The sequence below is a fragment of the Saccoglossus kowalevskii genome, chromosome 13 (assembly GCF_978046115.1).
Source record: "Saccoglossus kowalevskii chromosome 13, keSacKowa6.1, whole genome shotgun sequence".
Classification (NCBI taxonomy): Eukaryota; Metazoa; Hemichordata; class Enteropneusta; family Harrimaniidae; genus Saccoglossus; species Saccoglossus kowalevskii.
In genome coordinates, this window is record NC_140653.1 from 11,888,195 (window position 1) to 11,904,892 (window position 16,698).

At 35.7% G+C, this 16,698-nt stretch overlaps 1 protein-coding gene across 1 annotated transcript in view; it reads right to left on the reverse strand.

The window, feature by feature from the left end:
• Positions 1–3,014: 3,014 nt before the first annotated feature.
• The window catches only part of LOC144355093 (indoleamine 2,3-dioxygenase 1-like), a 30,172-nt gene continuing 16,488 nt past the window's right edge, over positions 3,015–16,698 (reverse strand). The window contains exons 2-14 of the mRNA XM_078010499.2: positions 16,478–16,567; positions 13,175–13,270; positions 12,689–12,808; positions 11,143–11,279; positions 10,735–10,855; positions 10,130–10,226; positions 9,869–9,920; positions 8,536–8,611; positions 8,117–8,198; positions 7,897–7,989; positions 5,761–5,857; positions 5,435–5,499; positions 3,015–4,656 (exon numbers count right to left, since the gene is read on the reverse strand). Coding sequence (XP_077866625.2) covers positions 4,589–4,656; positions 5,435–5,499; positions 5,761–5,857; positions 7,897–7,989; positions 8,117–8,198; positions 8,536–8,611; positions 9,869–9,920; positions 10,130–10,226; positions 10,735–10,855; positions 11,143–11,279; positions 12,689–12,808; positions 13,175–13,270; positions 16,478–16,555 — 1,182 coding nt within the window. The 5' untranslated portion in view covers positions 16,556–16,567 and the 3' untranslated portion in view covers positions 3,015–4,588. The remainder of the gene's footprint in view (positions 4,657–5,434; positions 5,500–5,760; positions 5,858–7,896; positions 7,990–8,116; positions 8,199–8,535; positions 8,612–9,868; positions 9,921–10,129; positions 10,227–10,734; positions 10,856–11,142; positions 11,280–12,688; positions 12,809–13,174; positions 13,271–16,477; positions 16,568–16,698) is intronic.

Sequence of the window (16,698 nt, forward strand, 5' to 3'; positions counted from 1 at the left end):
GAGGAGGGTCTATGGTTTATTTGGGGTTTTTTTAGAAAAAAAATGTTGTTTAATTCAAAGTCGATTTCATAAGGAGTCGTTGGTCAGAACAAATGGAATCCCACTGCACCTGATCCCAGTCCCTGTTTACGTATTCTGACACATCAAAATGTATCAAAAACTTATTATTATTCTAATTAGACGTTATTAAAAATGAAACATCTAAAAATGTCACGTTTCTAGTGTTACGAATTACCGCCTGGTGGCGATATTTACATCTCCATCCAGATCTGCAAATATTGACGAATTCCTTTAATAACTACCGCTGTAAACGTATGATCTTCACAAAATTTACTTTGGTAATGTTGACACAAAGCCCTGGATGAAAAAAAAATCAATCAATAACAGGTAAAATAAGCTGATTTAATATAGTGGAATATACTGGTGGTCGGGGGGTCTGACATTTTTGAAAGCATTCAAGTAGTACTATTGCTGTCCGTCACAAAATTCGCAATGAGAAACTTTGGTGATGCTCGTATTTTTAAATGAAATATGCTATCTTACAACGCATATTACGCAATGCTAGAATCACAGTCCAATAGGTGGCGCTGTCATTTGTATGTGTGTGGCGCTTTTGTCAAGTAATTTTATATATTATATTTTCGTTTTGTTCTAAGTAAAATTAAATGTATTTTCAACACTGTCAGTGAAGAAAAGTGTTGCCTTATGAAACATTTTCATAAGCAGAATAATGCTATTGTCCCTAAAGGTGCATCTGTGCGTAGTTAATGGATTGTATGAGTGGTTCAGTAACCGTGAATTCATTTACGTAACTGTGTCTCTGTGTGAAATTGTTTACACCCGTGTGTCTGCGTGCCACAGTGAAACCATTGATGGACTACCATCTCGTACAAGTTTACGTTGGGGGTCTCCATGATGAAAGCACGACCATGTTAAATGCCCGCCGCCAGTCTATACCTGAGGCAGACTCTGAGCTGCCTTTAATACATGTATTATAGTAAATTATGTTTAACTATTTATGTATAATGTAATTCTCATTGAAACACGGAAGGAATATTCATAGTAATAATAGTGTTCAAAATCGAGGCTGCACAGTAATGTATTTCTCTGGTTTCATCCCAACATTTCACGCTAAAAGTATAATCATTCGAGTGGCGTTTCATCTCGGGATTTCGAGAAACTCAACATGAATCGTTTCGCACAACACCTCATCATGTTTCAACTTTTAAATTGTCAGTAAACACCGTCTTTCATAGTAGCACTTCTATGGGATTGACGTACTTACATGAATGTGTTCAATTATCAGTGTTCACGGATGACGTCATTGACTTGCTCCTAGAAACGAAATAACGCCATGCAAAGAGGACGTCTGTCGTCTACTTCACAGCCCGTTTTATACTCGATGTTTAGGGCATTTCGCAGCACATACAAGTTTTTTTTACCGCCAGAATTCATTCATAGATCTCAAATTTCATGTACGGAGTGACAAAAGCCACACCTCTGCTCCCCTTTAATGTGTTTCCTAACCAAGCAGGGGATTTACCACTCTCACACGGGTGTCAGCATAGCATGTGTTATTGTGAATTTGTTACTAAACGTATGGTCAATGCGTGTGATTGACTTTCTTATTTATTACTTATAAATACTTCCACAGCGAGAAAACTACTTGAATTAGCAGAACATGTACTTCAATATAAATACATGACTTTGTCATCATCGTGAAAATTACTGCCGGAAACTTTGGAAATTCGTAAACGTGTTCTAATGAAACACACACTGAGACAACACACACGAGTAAATAAGATAGAAGACATAATATAACGCTGGGAGCATTGGAGAAGTTGCTGCTATGCAGAAGGATCGCTTGTGGGGTTGGATGTTACCATATTTTCGTGTAATACTATCTTGACGGAGAAGCGGGCCATGATGTACTGATCAAGAGGGTGTTGGTGTATTTGGAACCATCTTGTTCTCAGTTGTACAGTGAGACAATCTTGGTTTGGAGCTGGGGGTGTTCTCAGCTAGGATATCAGAAACACTTTGTTTAAGCTTGTTTATAGGTAAGCATTTGTTGTATATAACTTTCCACAATCATTGGCAATAATAGAGTGCGTTGGGGTATAAACTCCATTAAATCCAGAGAACAAAGTAGATGAGACATGGCATGGCATTACATGACATGTAAATTACACTCTCCGTAAGCTGGATTATTTAGCAATATACCGGGCAGTGATCGAAAAGTTTTGTAACTAATAGTCTGTTGACTTAAGTTGGTCAAAGCTCAACAGTACTGTGCAGATGGTGGATTGCATGGGTAAGTTTTGTTTTAACATTTGTTATCACACTGATCGAAATTAAGCCGGAATTATCATGACGACACAAGTCTGACACTATTTATGGCAACTTGAAATGGTCAATCATTTGCTAATTAAGTTGAATATTGTTGAAGTTAAGTCTTCTGGATATTTATGTAACTATTCTTGCTAAACAATAATGTGTTCAATATATGATAATTCACCGTCATTAGATTCGTATGTTCAGCCACTTCGTATAAGTCTATTGTTGTGATGGAAATCAAATAAACGAAAGGCCACCAAATGCACCTCAAGGGGACATTAATGTCAAAAGTGTAAATGTTTGTTTTGCTGTAATAAATAAAACAGCAAAATATTACTGCTTTTGAAAACCAACATTTTTCAACATTTGGAATTCGACTATTTGCCATAATCTCAAGCTGACGCATTATACGATAGAATAAACGAATGGCCACCATATTCCGCGGATAAGTATAGTCTAAGTAGTCTAGCGCGTAAAATTTCAGCTATGCCACACATAAACATACCTAGGGCGGATGTGAGCATCTAATGTGGTAGCCAGGTAATGTAGGAATAGAATGTTGTAATCTAGTCAAACTCTCTTTTTGAGAGTCAAATTGGATTAAATAAAATTAGTATTATATGAGTAGGTGGTAAACTGATAAATCTATTTGCGGATAAAAATAAGTCACAAGGATGTTATTATTACGTAAACCCAACAGTTTTAATATAATTATATTTTATAATACATCATCATCGAATACTATTACTGTACATTTAAAACAATACCTTTGTTAATTTAAAGGGCGGTGGTCGTCGCGCCGCGCATATGTCACATTTGTGTTGATAAACGTTGATTTTCCCATAATCCAATGTGCTCTTGTAATGAAATTACGAGTATGAGTTTTGCACTGGGCGCCACTTGCAATAATTACCACCGGCGGCTCATTCGATACCTTCCAATCGCCAACAAAATTACCTAATTAAAACTTGGTAACCTATCAATTTGTACTCGTTGATCTGCGCAACAGTCAAAGTCGCCATCTTTGTTTATATGAGACACATATCTCGCGCACGCGTGGCGCGACGACTACCACCATTTACGATATCATAACAACAACATTTAAGAGATATGAATGAATATGATTAAAAAAGTTGTTTCTATTTTTACGAATGATTTTAAACAACTAATAATTGTACTATGATTACTAGAATAACGGAAAGTAAACTCTATTGTTATATATGCTAATTATCCATTGACTTCACTTTAATGCATGTCCAACCCCTATGACGTCATCGCTTATATTGCTATCTCCGGTCTTTTTCCATGTGTGCCCACTAAATTGCAGAAATAGGGCTCATTAAGCCGACAAATCGACGTAGAAGCATCACCGAATTTTGTGCGAATGTTGTGTGACACTCGAGGTTTCGTTGTTCTGGAACAAAATGAAAATACCGATAGAAAACCCCCAATCGTTTTCGAACAAATATGTAATTTTATGCAAATTACGATCGCCGCAACGTCGGCAGTATGATAATCCCCCGTGTTTTGAATGTTTACTGAGACACGCATCCTAACAAAAGAACCGAGAGAGTTTCCTAACCTAACCTTCCTAACACAAATATAACTATTTCAGGTTTTTGGGATAATGGCATTGCACTGAATTATGGGTGTAATTGCGTTCGTGTGTCTATCAACTTGATGTCTACTATTATTATAGAAACATTTGCTGATTGTCGATTACTATTATAAGTAATGCTAATTTCTCGATGTAATCGCTTCGCAAGACAGTTTTCGAATTTGTAACATTGCAATGTACGAACCGCAATAAATTCTGCATTTTCGATGCTCGTTGTTAATATTGGTTTTTCAAGCCACACAAAATCCTGGGAATATCAGTGAATTTGCAAAATTGTTTTAGTAAAATTACACACATTGCTCAAATTCAATACCTTACTTTTTTAACATGTTACATAAGGTGAGATGCCCGTTCAAACCCTGTCGGTAACGGTACTGATTTGAAAGGAAAATAGCAACACTGTCCAAAATTGCTAATAGCAAATGTTCAGACAATAAGTTGGTTTAATTTGTATTCAGCGATGAGAATAAATTGTACTTTGTTTATGACATGAGTGCATTTGGCTCCAATTTAGCTCAATTAATATAAATGTTCACCCCCCCCCCAAAAAAAGCGAGATTTATACTATCTTCAGTGATCATTGTCAAACTTTTCATTAGAAGTGTGATACTAAAATATGCTGGTTACCAAAATCTAATCATCTGTGTTCAGTATAGACTCTTTGGTTGCAGTTCTTGTGGATTTGAGGTATTTAACGGCATCTATAAAGAAGTAATCACAGTAAAGGTTAAGAAATATATCAAACTTGGCATGACATGGGATTTTGGTCGAAAGTGTTTGGTGAGAATATGTCTCCCAGTGATTTAAGTTGGCAACTTATATAACTCTGACGCAAATTTAGATAGATATACTATAACCATAGTTTTGTTGTTGAATTATTGTTTTATATACAGTTTTGTTTATATATGTCCCGTCCAACTCATCAATTGACAGACACCGTTAGTACAAAGACAAGCGACTCTTTTACATTTGTGTAAAATCATGTGTATTTTGAAATCAGTGGTCTGATTGTTTAATTATTATCATTTCAGAATTAAACATTTCATTGGACATCTTCGTTATTTATATTAAGTATTTATCTTAAATTGTGGGATGGAAATGCTCCACGGCCAGCTGAAAACTGGACACAAAAACATCGAAAAATTTGCATTTTTCGTTCAAAATTCGAACAATTTAGCTAAAATGGCCGAAAATCGTTCCGTCGTTCAAACCCGTAAAATACAACAATGGGAGTACTTGTGTGAAACATTGTAAACAAGCGATGCTGCCACGTTGTCGAATGTCATTGACTGTCCCGCTTCAAGCTTATTACAATCGTATTATAATGATCTTCTCCATTGGCAATTGACATAACTAAGAAATGACGTCACGAACTACTGTTGTCTATTTCTTTGAGGAAACCTTATTGCGACAAAGCCTATTTATGTTCTTAAAGTCTGAATATAAATAGGATGACTGTTGTCAATACGTAAAACTTACGGGTTCCGCCAGTTCCTTGTATGGGCTTTGAATTTGTGGTTTTTGAACTTGGCATTGCCAAGAATCTGAAACAAATAAGATGACTCCTCAAGTAACGATCATTAAAAATGAGTTACTCGAAAGCCCAAAACAGAATTATTATTGTCTCAAACGAAAAGATGATTGTGTATTGAGCACTACCGCACATTTTTATCGTAAATACATCAAAGATGTTTTGACAGAGACAGAAAGATTATAACGTTCTTTTTCTGATAATAAAACATTCGATTAACAAATTTTCAAATAATAGTTACATTTTGCAAGATTAAATAAATACAGTTTCTAACCTGACCACTATTCTGAGATGGTAGGACCTGTATTCAGCAAGACGTCGCAGGCATGCGTCATACGCACTACTTGCTTTCATGTTATTGCTCTTCTTTACTGTAGGCAAACACACAAATAAATAAACACGCCATTACTCCATGTTACAAATATAATGTTAATTAAGTTCCAATAATTGTAATGCCAGCGATTCAGTGGCAATTAACATTTAATTCAGATACCCCTTCTATGAGGGTTGCTATTTAAATTAAAAAAACAGATATTGCATTGTTCAACTAAAGCCCAGCCAGTCACAACACAATACTCTGACTTACATATTTACAGTAATTGTTGCAAAGTAAGTATTCTTACAATAACTGTATCTGGCAAAAGTGAACATTCTCATCTATTAGCTATTGTCTCAAGAAAAATCCATACTATAAAAGTCATAGTTATCGGGCAACTGTGATGAATTCTGGGAACAAATCTTGTCTCTATGGTAACTGGATACAGATCTCTTTCAAAATACATTTCACTGGTCGTCTGAATGACATTTCCTCCTACAATTTTCGTAAAAATTGTTACAACAGACAAATTAAAATAAATATAACATATATACATATAGTATTCTTGAATAGTTATAGGTAAGTTAGGGCGTGATTTAATATTTCACTTTGTTCTGGCCCATATAAATTCATTTTCACAGATTTAAAGCAAGTGGCTTTCCAAATATAGAAACGTCATGTACTATTATCCAGAATTCACATTTCAGCAAACATAAATGTAATCTTGAATTGATAATAGAATTTGCAGCACAATATTATTTTATTTAATTTTTCTATTTATTAGTTTGGATATACGTATCTGTTCACTATTTATATTAAAAATACAATAAAGCCACATAATCTGCTTATCAAATCTATTAACCGTTTTGGGAAATGAATATCACCCGTGAAACTGTACATACAACGCATTCACCATCAGAGTAACGATCACCGTTGTGAAAGATAAGATACGTTATATCATATGGAAAATTCAGTTCACAAATAACGTTATATTTTGCCTCAAGTACGGTAAACATATTTTCCGTACATAATGCGTGGGTGTAATCGTGATACTGGTACTAAATGTACTATAATCAGTGTCACTGTTTAGAATGCCGCCATAGACACACGTGTTTGATATGGTTTCTAATTAGAACTAAAATTTACAAACTCATTGTCAATAACAGACACTGTTTGTAATACAGATGCAAGATTGGTTGGTCCAGGCATGTGTGAGAAATGGCTCCGTGCATTCATTGAAACAAAATCAGTCGGCCATTTTGTACCGAATCCAAAAGAAAATCGAGAGCACCAAATTCCATCATATTTAACGTGTGTACCAACTTTGAACATAATTCGTCCTTGCACAACTACCTTTCGACCATATTTAATTGGATCATGACGGAAACAAATGCATGTCCGATAATATTGCTGATGTATGTGTAAAGTTTGAACTTGATCGGTCCAGAAATGTCGGATATATGATTCCGGAACTGCATTCTTTGAAACAAAATGCTCGCCACTTGGTCATTTTAACTAGATCCAACAAATAAAATGACTACTGGACGCACTAATGCACACACATACACGCAAACACTCACCCACACACACACCCACACACGTAACGAGGTCAATCCATAAATCCCCTTTTCGGAGTTCATCCGAAAGGGGACTAAAAGTAAAACAATAAATATGTATATCAACGGCTTTCCAAAAAAACCTCGAAATATGATTGGTTCAATGTTATGCACAATAGCATTTTACCATGTTTTAAATGTGGCGAAGAAAACATGAGCACGAATAAGACGACAAGATTGTATTTAAAGTTGTTAAAGAATTTGAGATATTATAGTCATATATAGTGTATTTGCACACTACTGGTTGCATGGCTCTATCTGCAACTGTTGGTACAGTTATGAATACTAATGAGATCGAACGACCATTTATCGTCATCTTAATATGTTAGTTAGAGGACTGCATATAGAACGTGTCTGTGATTTTTCTTCAGGTCATAGTTTTGAAAAAAAGACAGAAGAATAAGAATAATAAACATTACAATAGCCGGACGTGTCAGTTGTGATTTGCTTGTTTTGACACATAATCTGTGTGACTCACCATATTCTCTGATAGATGGTCCACACTCAACGGCTTCGATGAGACGTTTATGGGCTGGTAACATGTATTCCCGCATGGTCTTGTGGAATTTTACTAAAGCAAAGGAACAACATACGATGTGTAACAATATACACCCTATCATCATAAAATATATACTTTGATTATTGTCCTGTAATTACTAAAGATTTAAATATTTTTAAAGTGTATTTTATTTACGTACCACTTTGCGTTTCATGAATTATTCCCAGTGCAGCGTCTATCAGCGGCAATGCTGGGCTCTGTGCAGCAGTACCACCACAGTGCTGAAAAAAAATATTATTCGTTGTAATGGTATTGTCTATTAGACAGGGAAATGGTAAAAAAAATGGATTAGAAATTGACAAAACACATTCTAAGATGACATACAAAAATAGGACAGGAGGATCTAGCTGAAATCTAAGTGACGTTACGTTTCCGTCCTAGAATTCATAATTTTGAACCCCTTGTCGATTAAAAAAGTGGACATTAATTATTGCATTTTTAAATTATAGTCAAATTCTTATTAGTATATGTAGCAATCGGCGTTTCAGGAAATATAAATGCATAAGTACAATTAGTCTTTAGTGCAAACACACATTTAGGATGATGATAAAAACGAACCTTTTGGACATTATCTGAAATGCCTTCAAATACCAACCCTCCATAACCAATGTCACGAAATGCTTCACTTCCCCACCTATATTGAAACAAATTATGTATTAGAAATAGCATGGATGATAATATAAGTTTCATGAGATAATTACACGATATTACCCTTGAGATGTTATGTCACGAGATTTTGCACAAAATCATGTCAACTACAAAAACATGTATTATATTTATTTTTATTAAGGACGTTGGTAGTAGACATGACCATTTGGTGGTAAAACATGTGGGTGATTTACCTTTCTATGTATTGTTCATGGTTTATTGAATAAGAGGATCTAACGCTCAATATGCTAAAACAGTTATAATGAGCAAAGTGCTCAATACTCATTTTCATTCTAGAATTTTGGCCAAAGTGTACTCGCCCTGGTATTCTTTCTAAATACTTTACATTGACAGGTATATAGCATATTCTAATATAGGTGGTTTTATGCAGGTTATATTATCAAATATAAAAACTATTTTTTTTTAAAGTTTTGATACAATGGAAAGTCACTTTACCAAAAACGAAAAGGAAACTAGTTAATTGACTGCTTTCTGTACCAGCTTGCTCGATCGAGCTTATGTCCGCTCGCTGACGCTGATTGACGCATTGGGCCAGCCACCGTCCCTCAACACCGTGTTGAGGGACGGTGGGCCAGCTATGCGCCCATCTCAGTAACCGCTTATATTTATCTTATCATCTTCGCCAGCCATTTATTCGACCGTCGCCTCACAATGATACCTTGGCAGAATTCCCACTACAATCTTTAATCGAAGTAAAGCTAGTTAAATTCGCAGTATTCTTTCGATAAAGTACGACAACTTGAACGCTAACGGTAGTTACATCGGCCAAAAAAAAACAGGTATGGCCCACAATATGAGTAATAACCGTGCGAAAAATAAGCATTAGAAGGGTTACTTCAATGTCAAGTGACATTTAATTATACATGATCAAATGAATAGCGTACAATACATACTTTGTATTCATGTAAATGAACACACGTTCAGCGCTGTGCACTGCCAATGCAACCGATTGTGGAATCTTAATATAATGTTATTATTATCAGAGCTTTTTAAATAAAACTAATTCTTCATACCTGTGCTATTTACTGACTCTGATCAAGAGTGTGGCATTATTTGTGACGATTACATGTTACAGGTAGATCGGGAGTGCAAAGTTTTGATAACTTTTTTTTTTTATTAAATGATCTATTTAGTGTGCATATTACACTACAATACAAAAATGGGTAAAACATTACGTAACAATTGTAATTTCATTTGTGTGTTTCAGAGAATGTACACCTACCCTGATACATATGGTCTAAACACGTTTATGAATACCTCTGGTACACAACCATCTAAAATAAAAACAAACAAACAATAATAACATTCTTCTCTCAATGGGTCAAGAATAATTCATGTTCTAATAAAGATCTGTAGATATAAACGTTGAGAAAAGGAAATACTGCCTTGGCAGTTTTGTGTCAAAAAATGCATTTGTAGGGTCAATTCATATATTATATATATATATACTGACAACATATGATTAATTAACGTATTGCAATACCTTGAATCTTGCTTAGATGTTCCTTTAACTCTATCAAGTTTGATGCTATAATGTCCAGATTCCTCGTCAGTGCTTCATCGTCTTTATCGTTTACTGCCTACAATCGACACGCAGACAAAAAAACGTTTGATTCTGCAATCGTTGGAAACATGATAATGTATTTGGCTTTTTCTGTTCTCAGCCTGGTAACTCGTTGCAACAATACATTATGCCTCGCCACAGTCAGAAGACGCTCTGCGCGTTTAAGCCACGTCGCACTGCCCCCCCCCCTCCCCTATAAAAGACAGCTTGTACTGAATGCGCTTTCACAATGACTATTTGAACATACGCAAATCGAATATCCGACGTCACAGACATCAAGAAAGTTCTGCATGAAAATAAAGCCTAATATAATCATGTTCAAAATGACCTCCCCTGTTCCGAACTTCCCCCGGGAAAAAAGTCCCTTTATCATGCAGTGAAGAACGCTCGAGTGTAAGTAATCGAAATTACAGGCACATATACGACCACACATGTAATTCCTTTACCTGCATCTTCTTATATGTGCCTGTAATTTCGGTAGTGGTATGTATGTCACACTAACATGTGACCAGAATTCACCGTACCTGCTGTGCATGAACTGCTGCTTGTATCCCTCGTCCACACGCCAAGTCGCACTGTTGTGTTACCGATAGAAAACATTCCATAGTCTCTCCACCTGGTATTCTCAATATCACCTCACGATTACTAATTAAAAAAACATAACTCCTTAGAATTAGTTATCAAATGGCTAAAGAGACGTGTTTTTGCAAGGTTTCATGCACTCTCTCTCTCTCTCTCTCTCTCTCTTGTAATGATTATATAACTTTGCAGCAGACTTAGGTCGAATGATACTTCTCGCCTTCGTCAACATAACACAAAGGTGCCAAGCCTATGTAGGCCTGAAACGCAAACACATTGTCTACAGTGTGGGCATGCGCAATTACTTTTAATTATTCACCGGGTAAAACTAAATAAGTAATTGTTAAACTTACTCGAAATCACTTATAGGTTTTGTCTGGTCTTTAATTTTCCAATTGGCATGAGCCCAGCTAGACACGCACACCACTGGTGGAAGTCCAAGTACCTCAGACACTCGGTAGAGCGGCACAGCCACGGACTTCGGCAAAGTCTATTCAAATAAAAAAAATCTACAGAGCGTTAACAAATATTATGCCAATAGTTTTGCCAACAATAAAATATTGTTGATTCATACTTTATATTAACTATGATTTAACATGAACTAAAAACGATGTTCTCGTACTACACATCTGAATTACTTCATTTTTTCTTAATACTATTGTTTGTCATGCAAACTCATCTTTTCATAGTTTATGATAAATCAGTTAAAAAATATATGTTTTCGCCCTATTGTTTTATCTTTAAATTGTTGAGATAGAGAGATATCGCCATTGATTGACTTCTAAAATGATTGCACGTGTTTACAGAACAGTGTCTTGATTACCAAGTCTACTATGTGGTGCCATTTGTGTTTCAAACACGTGCTATGTATTATAAGTTACACAATAAAGCATTAATATAATTAAAATACAACTAGTGCTTCTCAGCCAATCAGAATGCTCCTTTTTATATACATTAAATGTACTGTATCTTCGTCTAATTCGTTGTCCCATATCACTTTGTTCTCATTAATTGCCCTACGAATTTTGTGCGGTTTTTGTCTTTATCAGTTTTATCAATCAATCTACCCTTTGCAAAAGTTCACATCTATTCCCTACCGTAATTTTAGTTGTTTAGTTATATTGCGACGTGACAGAGCGGGGCTCACTTCCACTTCGCCGTATTTCAGGGCCAGGAGGAAAACTCTCGTTACAAATGTTTGACGTCGTTTGTAATCACGAATGCGCTAATAATTCTGGCCAGCACTTTCTCAATTTAGATCAAAATTCTGGAATTTTGCCAAAATGTGTAAACTACTCTGATCTGACCTTTGAGTAAAAGGGTTATTTTGAATGGCATCAGTGGAGAGTATTGGTGTGTAATTATACATATTTAAGTGGCATCTGGTGGGCAGGGTTTCTAACATTCGGTATATTTAGTACTGTGTATGACTTATTTTATATGAATCATTGTGTAATGAACTATTTTAGGTCTTATCCAATATTTTCTTGTATAATTATTGTTACAATAATGTAAAATACAGCTGAACTGCGCAACTACATGTACCATTATTAGTACAGTACATGTGTCTATAAAAATAGAAATAATAATAATACCAATCCAATATTCAACGGGGTGGAAGTACAACTCCATGAACAAAAAACGCTGTAAAAGAGACACTAACACCACAACACAAACACAGACAATTCAGTGAAAGAATGACATATGGACCCAAAGCATACAGCCATGAACTTCAGTGATGTCACGTGAGCTCACCCTGCCCTGCTCTACATAAACAATTAAAATATGATCTTAGACCATGACTATAAATACGAGGATAATCTAAGAATTATAGCTACACCCTGTTTTTCTCTAGTGCTATTCTAGAATACCAAGCCATGACCACTTTATTTTACCTACCTTGGGTATGCCGTCGTAACCTTGACACCACACATAACAACTAGCCATACCAGTTAGCATGAGATGAGCGAGGCGTAATTGTCGATGTCCTTCCAGTTGTTCATAGTCTAATACAGGCATCTAGTAATACAATATCAAACATTGTTTAAGTGACCAATATAGAGGTACATTTCGTGGGTAAACACAAATAATACGTTGTGACTTCTTTGAGTGATTTTGCCATCATCACTTTGTAAGAAATACCGTAAAACCAGTTACTGAATAACCCTCAGTCCACGTATGGAATAAGATCACTAATCAACCTCCGATTGTCTAGAAATAGTTTATAGATTGTTATTCTACGAGTTATTGACAACCCGTTTGACTCAACGTATAATTGTGGATTTTCGCCAGTATTTTCGCTTATTGCACAAAACAATCATTCATATAATCGTTCAACACGGTGTATCATATACATGTAAGCATATGTTTTGCTGAATGTCTCACCTGTTCAATTTTATCTCGCACATTCCCGTCTTCAATGTAGCTTGAGGCATTCGCAGTGAATTCGTTCCATTCAGCGAAGTATGCAGGAAGCTCAGTCTAACAAAAGAATCATCAGTTTAATAATAAAAAAAACATGTTACTAATAAAGTTCCAATTAGTCAGATAGCTGATACAAAGCATTTAATTTAATAAATTTCAAAACTATTAATCGGACTTAAAACGTAAATCTGCCACACTGATCGTCGCTTAACATAGCTAGTCGTGTGTGATTCAAGATGGATGCCACGTTTAGTTGACAGTTGCGGATGTGACGATAAAACAATATTTTCAAGTTAAGATGACGAGACATGCATTCGTGAAAAAATTGAGTTTTCAGGGCTTAGTCCTGACAATACTCGACTGGCTCTAATATTATTAATAATATACGTAGTTTAGATGGTAGGTAGAGAGCGAGATTGTGGAGTGTAATTCCTATTGATACACACTCGTACTTTGGAAGGTATGGATATGATTAAAAATAGTTTGGTGTTATTGCAGTGAATGTCTGAGTATGGGGAAACAGAACACACTGAGTACGTGCGTACTGCATTACTCCGGTCTCGGTACAATCATTTAGCTATACTCATTCAAGAGTTGTTTCGAAACGCACCCCTTACTTCTAAATCTCCAATTCAATTTTATATACATCAAAGACCGTTTAAATGATGCAGCTGTGTGTGGTTCAGTTGAATTATGGGAAATCCTGAAGAGATTTATTCAGAACAAAAGTAAATCATTGAATAACATCAGCTTGCATGAATGGTATGTCCATTTCAGTAACCTGTATAGTGTGAATCATGGCAAATCGAGGGATCATGTTTTCATGAATACAGTTGATGAAGCAGTTTTACATGGGGAAATTTCAGGGTTGTCCGTCCAAAATAATGGTGGGGTTGATCATTTGAACCAAGAAATTACGGAGGATGAAATTTTGAAAAGTTTAAATAAACTCAAGCATAGTAAAGCGCCAGGTGACGATGGGCTTCCAAATGAGTTTTTTAAATTTTCGGCCCCAATTATTCTTCCTGTTCTAACCCTTCTGTTCAACTTTATTTACAATTCAGGTGACTTTCCGAAAGAGTGGGCATCGGGTGTTGTTATTCCCATATTGAAGCACGGGGGGAAAAATGATGTAAACAACTACCGAGGGATATCATTATTAAATGTTTTAGGAAAGATTTTTACAGCAATCTTAAATGAAAGGCTAAGTTTATGGGCAGAACATAATGGCGTGTTATCCGATTGTCAGTCGGGTTTTCGAAAAAATCACAGTACCATAGATAATATTTTTGTTTTGTATGCTATTGTGCAGAAGTATTTGGCTAAAAGGGGTGGTAAATTTTATTGTCTCTTCGTGGATTTTTCTAAAGCATTCGACAGGATAAATCATTCACTATTATTATATAAATTATTAACAATCGGTATCCATGGTAACATGTTTTGTATCTTGCGTTCTATGTATAGTAATGTTAAGTCTTGTGTCAAATCTGAATCGAATCTTTCAAGTTCCTTTGAATGCCCGATAGGGGTCAGACAAGGATGTATGTTGAGCCCTATTTTATTTAGTTTCTTTATTGAAGAATTAAATTTGATGTTGGTTAACTCGGGAAATTTGGGGATTCAACTAACACAGGACATTTATAATCTGTTCGCTTTACTTTATGCAGATGATGTAGCCATTTTTAGTGACTCAATTCCAAACCTGCAGAATTTGATTAATATTTTATCGCAATTTTGTAGTAAGTGGTGTATGAAAGTTAATTTACAAAAAACAAAAGTTATGGTTTTCCGCAAAGGCGGTCACGCTTCACGAAACGAGAAGTGGTTCCTTGAGGGATGCGAGTTAGAAGTTGCCTCCTATTATAAGTATTTAGGTCTCGTGCTTTCTTCCAGGAATATTTGGTCTAAAGCAGTTTCTACTTTAGCGGACCAGGCTGGGAAAACGCTTAGGATTCTTTCATCGGTATCTGTTAAACTTAAATGGGGTTCATTTTGACACTCATTTCAAATTATTTGATTCAATTATATCTCCTATTCTGTGTTACGGATCTGAAATATGGGGATTTCAATACTACGACCAAATTGAAAAAGTACATAGAACATGGTGCAGGAGGCTTCTTGGGCTCCCTCAAGGTACTGCCAAAGAAGCTATAGTTGGAGAGTGTGGGCGACTTCCAATCTTCGTTTCCACACTTAAACGTTGTATTAAGTATTGGCTTAGACTCTTAGAACTCCCCCCGACGAGAATTCCCAGGCATGCCTATTCAATGTTGCGTAATCTCAATGACCTAGGTAGAAATAACTGGGTGACGGCAATTAAACACATTTTGTATTCATATGGCTTTGGGTATGTCTGGCTAGCTCAAGAAGTAGGTAGCAAGGACGTTTTTCTTTCTGAATTTGTACTACGAGTCTCCGACACACAGAGACAGCTTTGGAAAGCAAATGCGTCCTTGAAACCTAAATTACGTAATTACATTGAGTTCAAGAGTACCTTACAACCGGAGAAATATTTATCTTTAAATTGCAATCTGAAACTCGTCCGCATTTTTGCCTGTTTTCGTTGTGGGGTTTTACCACTTAGAATTGAAGAAGGTAGGCGCGAAGGTTTGCCTTCAACGGAAAGATTCTGTAAAGTATGTCGTGCTAATTTTGTTGAGGATGAATATCATTTTCTGTTGATTTGCCCAGCCTATAACACATTAAGACGAGAGTTAATCCCCCAACATTATTCATTTCAACCAACCATGGATAAATTCCAAAGGCTTGTTAAAGCAACAAATGGTGTTATTCTACGAAATATTTGTGTGTTTGTGCACAGAGCATTTGAAGTTAGGAAACAATTGTTAACAAATTAATTATTATTTAATTCCATGTGATCATTAACCGAGAATATTATCATATTCTTCTTGTACCCGTTACATTTTAAGCATTGGTTTGATATGTTTGTATATGGGCCGGTGGCCTAGGAAAGCAATAAATACTTATTATTACTTATTACTTCCTATAGTTACCAAGAGGGGATGTATACAATTCAATTTGGGGGCTTGGGGTTAGGGGTAGGGGGTCCAAAAGGGAGTCTTTCCTATTGCAAAACTCAGTATCGTATTTTAGTTTGAAAAGGCATCCTAAATACAATTGGGTACGATATATCATAACAAAAATATGATGTTGTTTTACTTAATTTTGATTAGTCTTGTAGTGGCAGTTGTTTGTGCATCAAACGTATACATGTAGTGTGTTATAAAAAAGCGTGTGACTTACCAGTGGATTACTAAGAATAAACCCGAATTTCTCAGACGAACAGTAGTCTTCTAACCTGGGAACGTTCGACGATGACATGGCTTCGGTCACCTTTAACAAAATAAAAAGGATTGTACAGGCTGTATTCACATTGAAGATATAAATACCCTGGTCGCATAGTATATGCCAATCTGATTAAAATAAGATCCTGGTTGGTTAATTTTTTTTTTTTATATAATTAC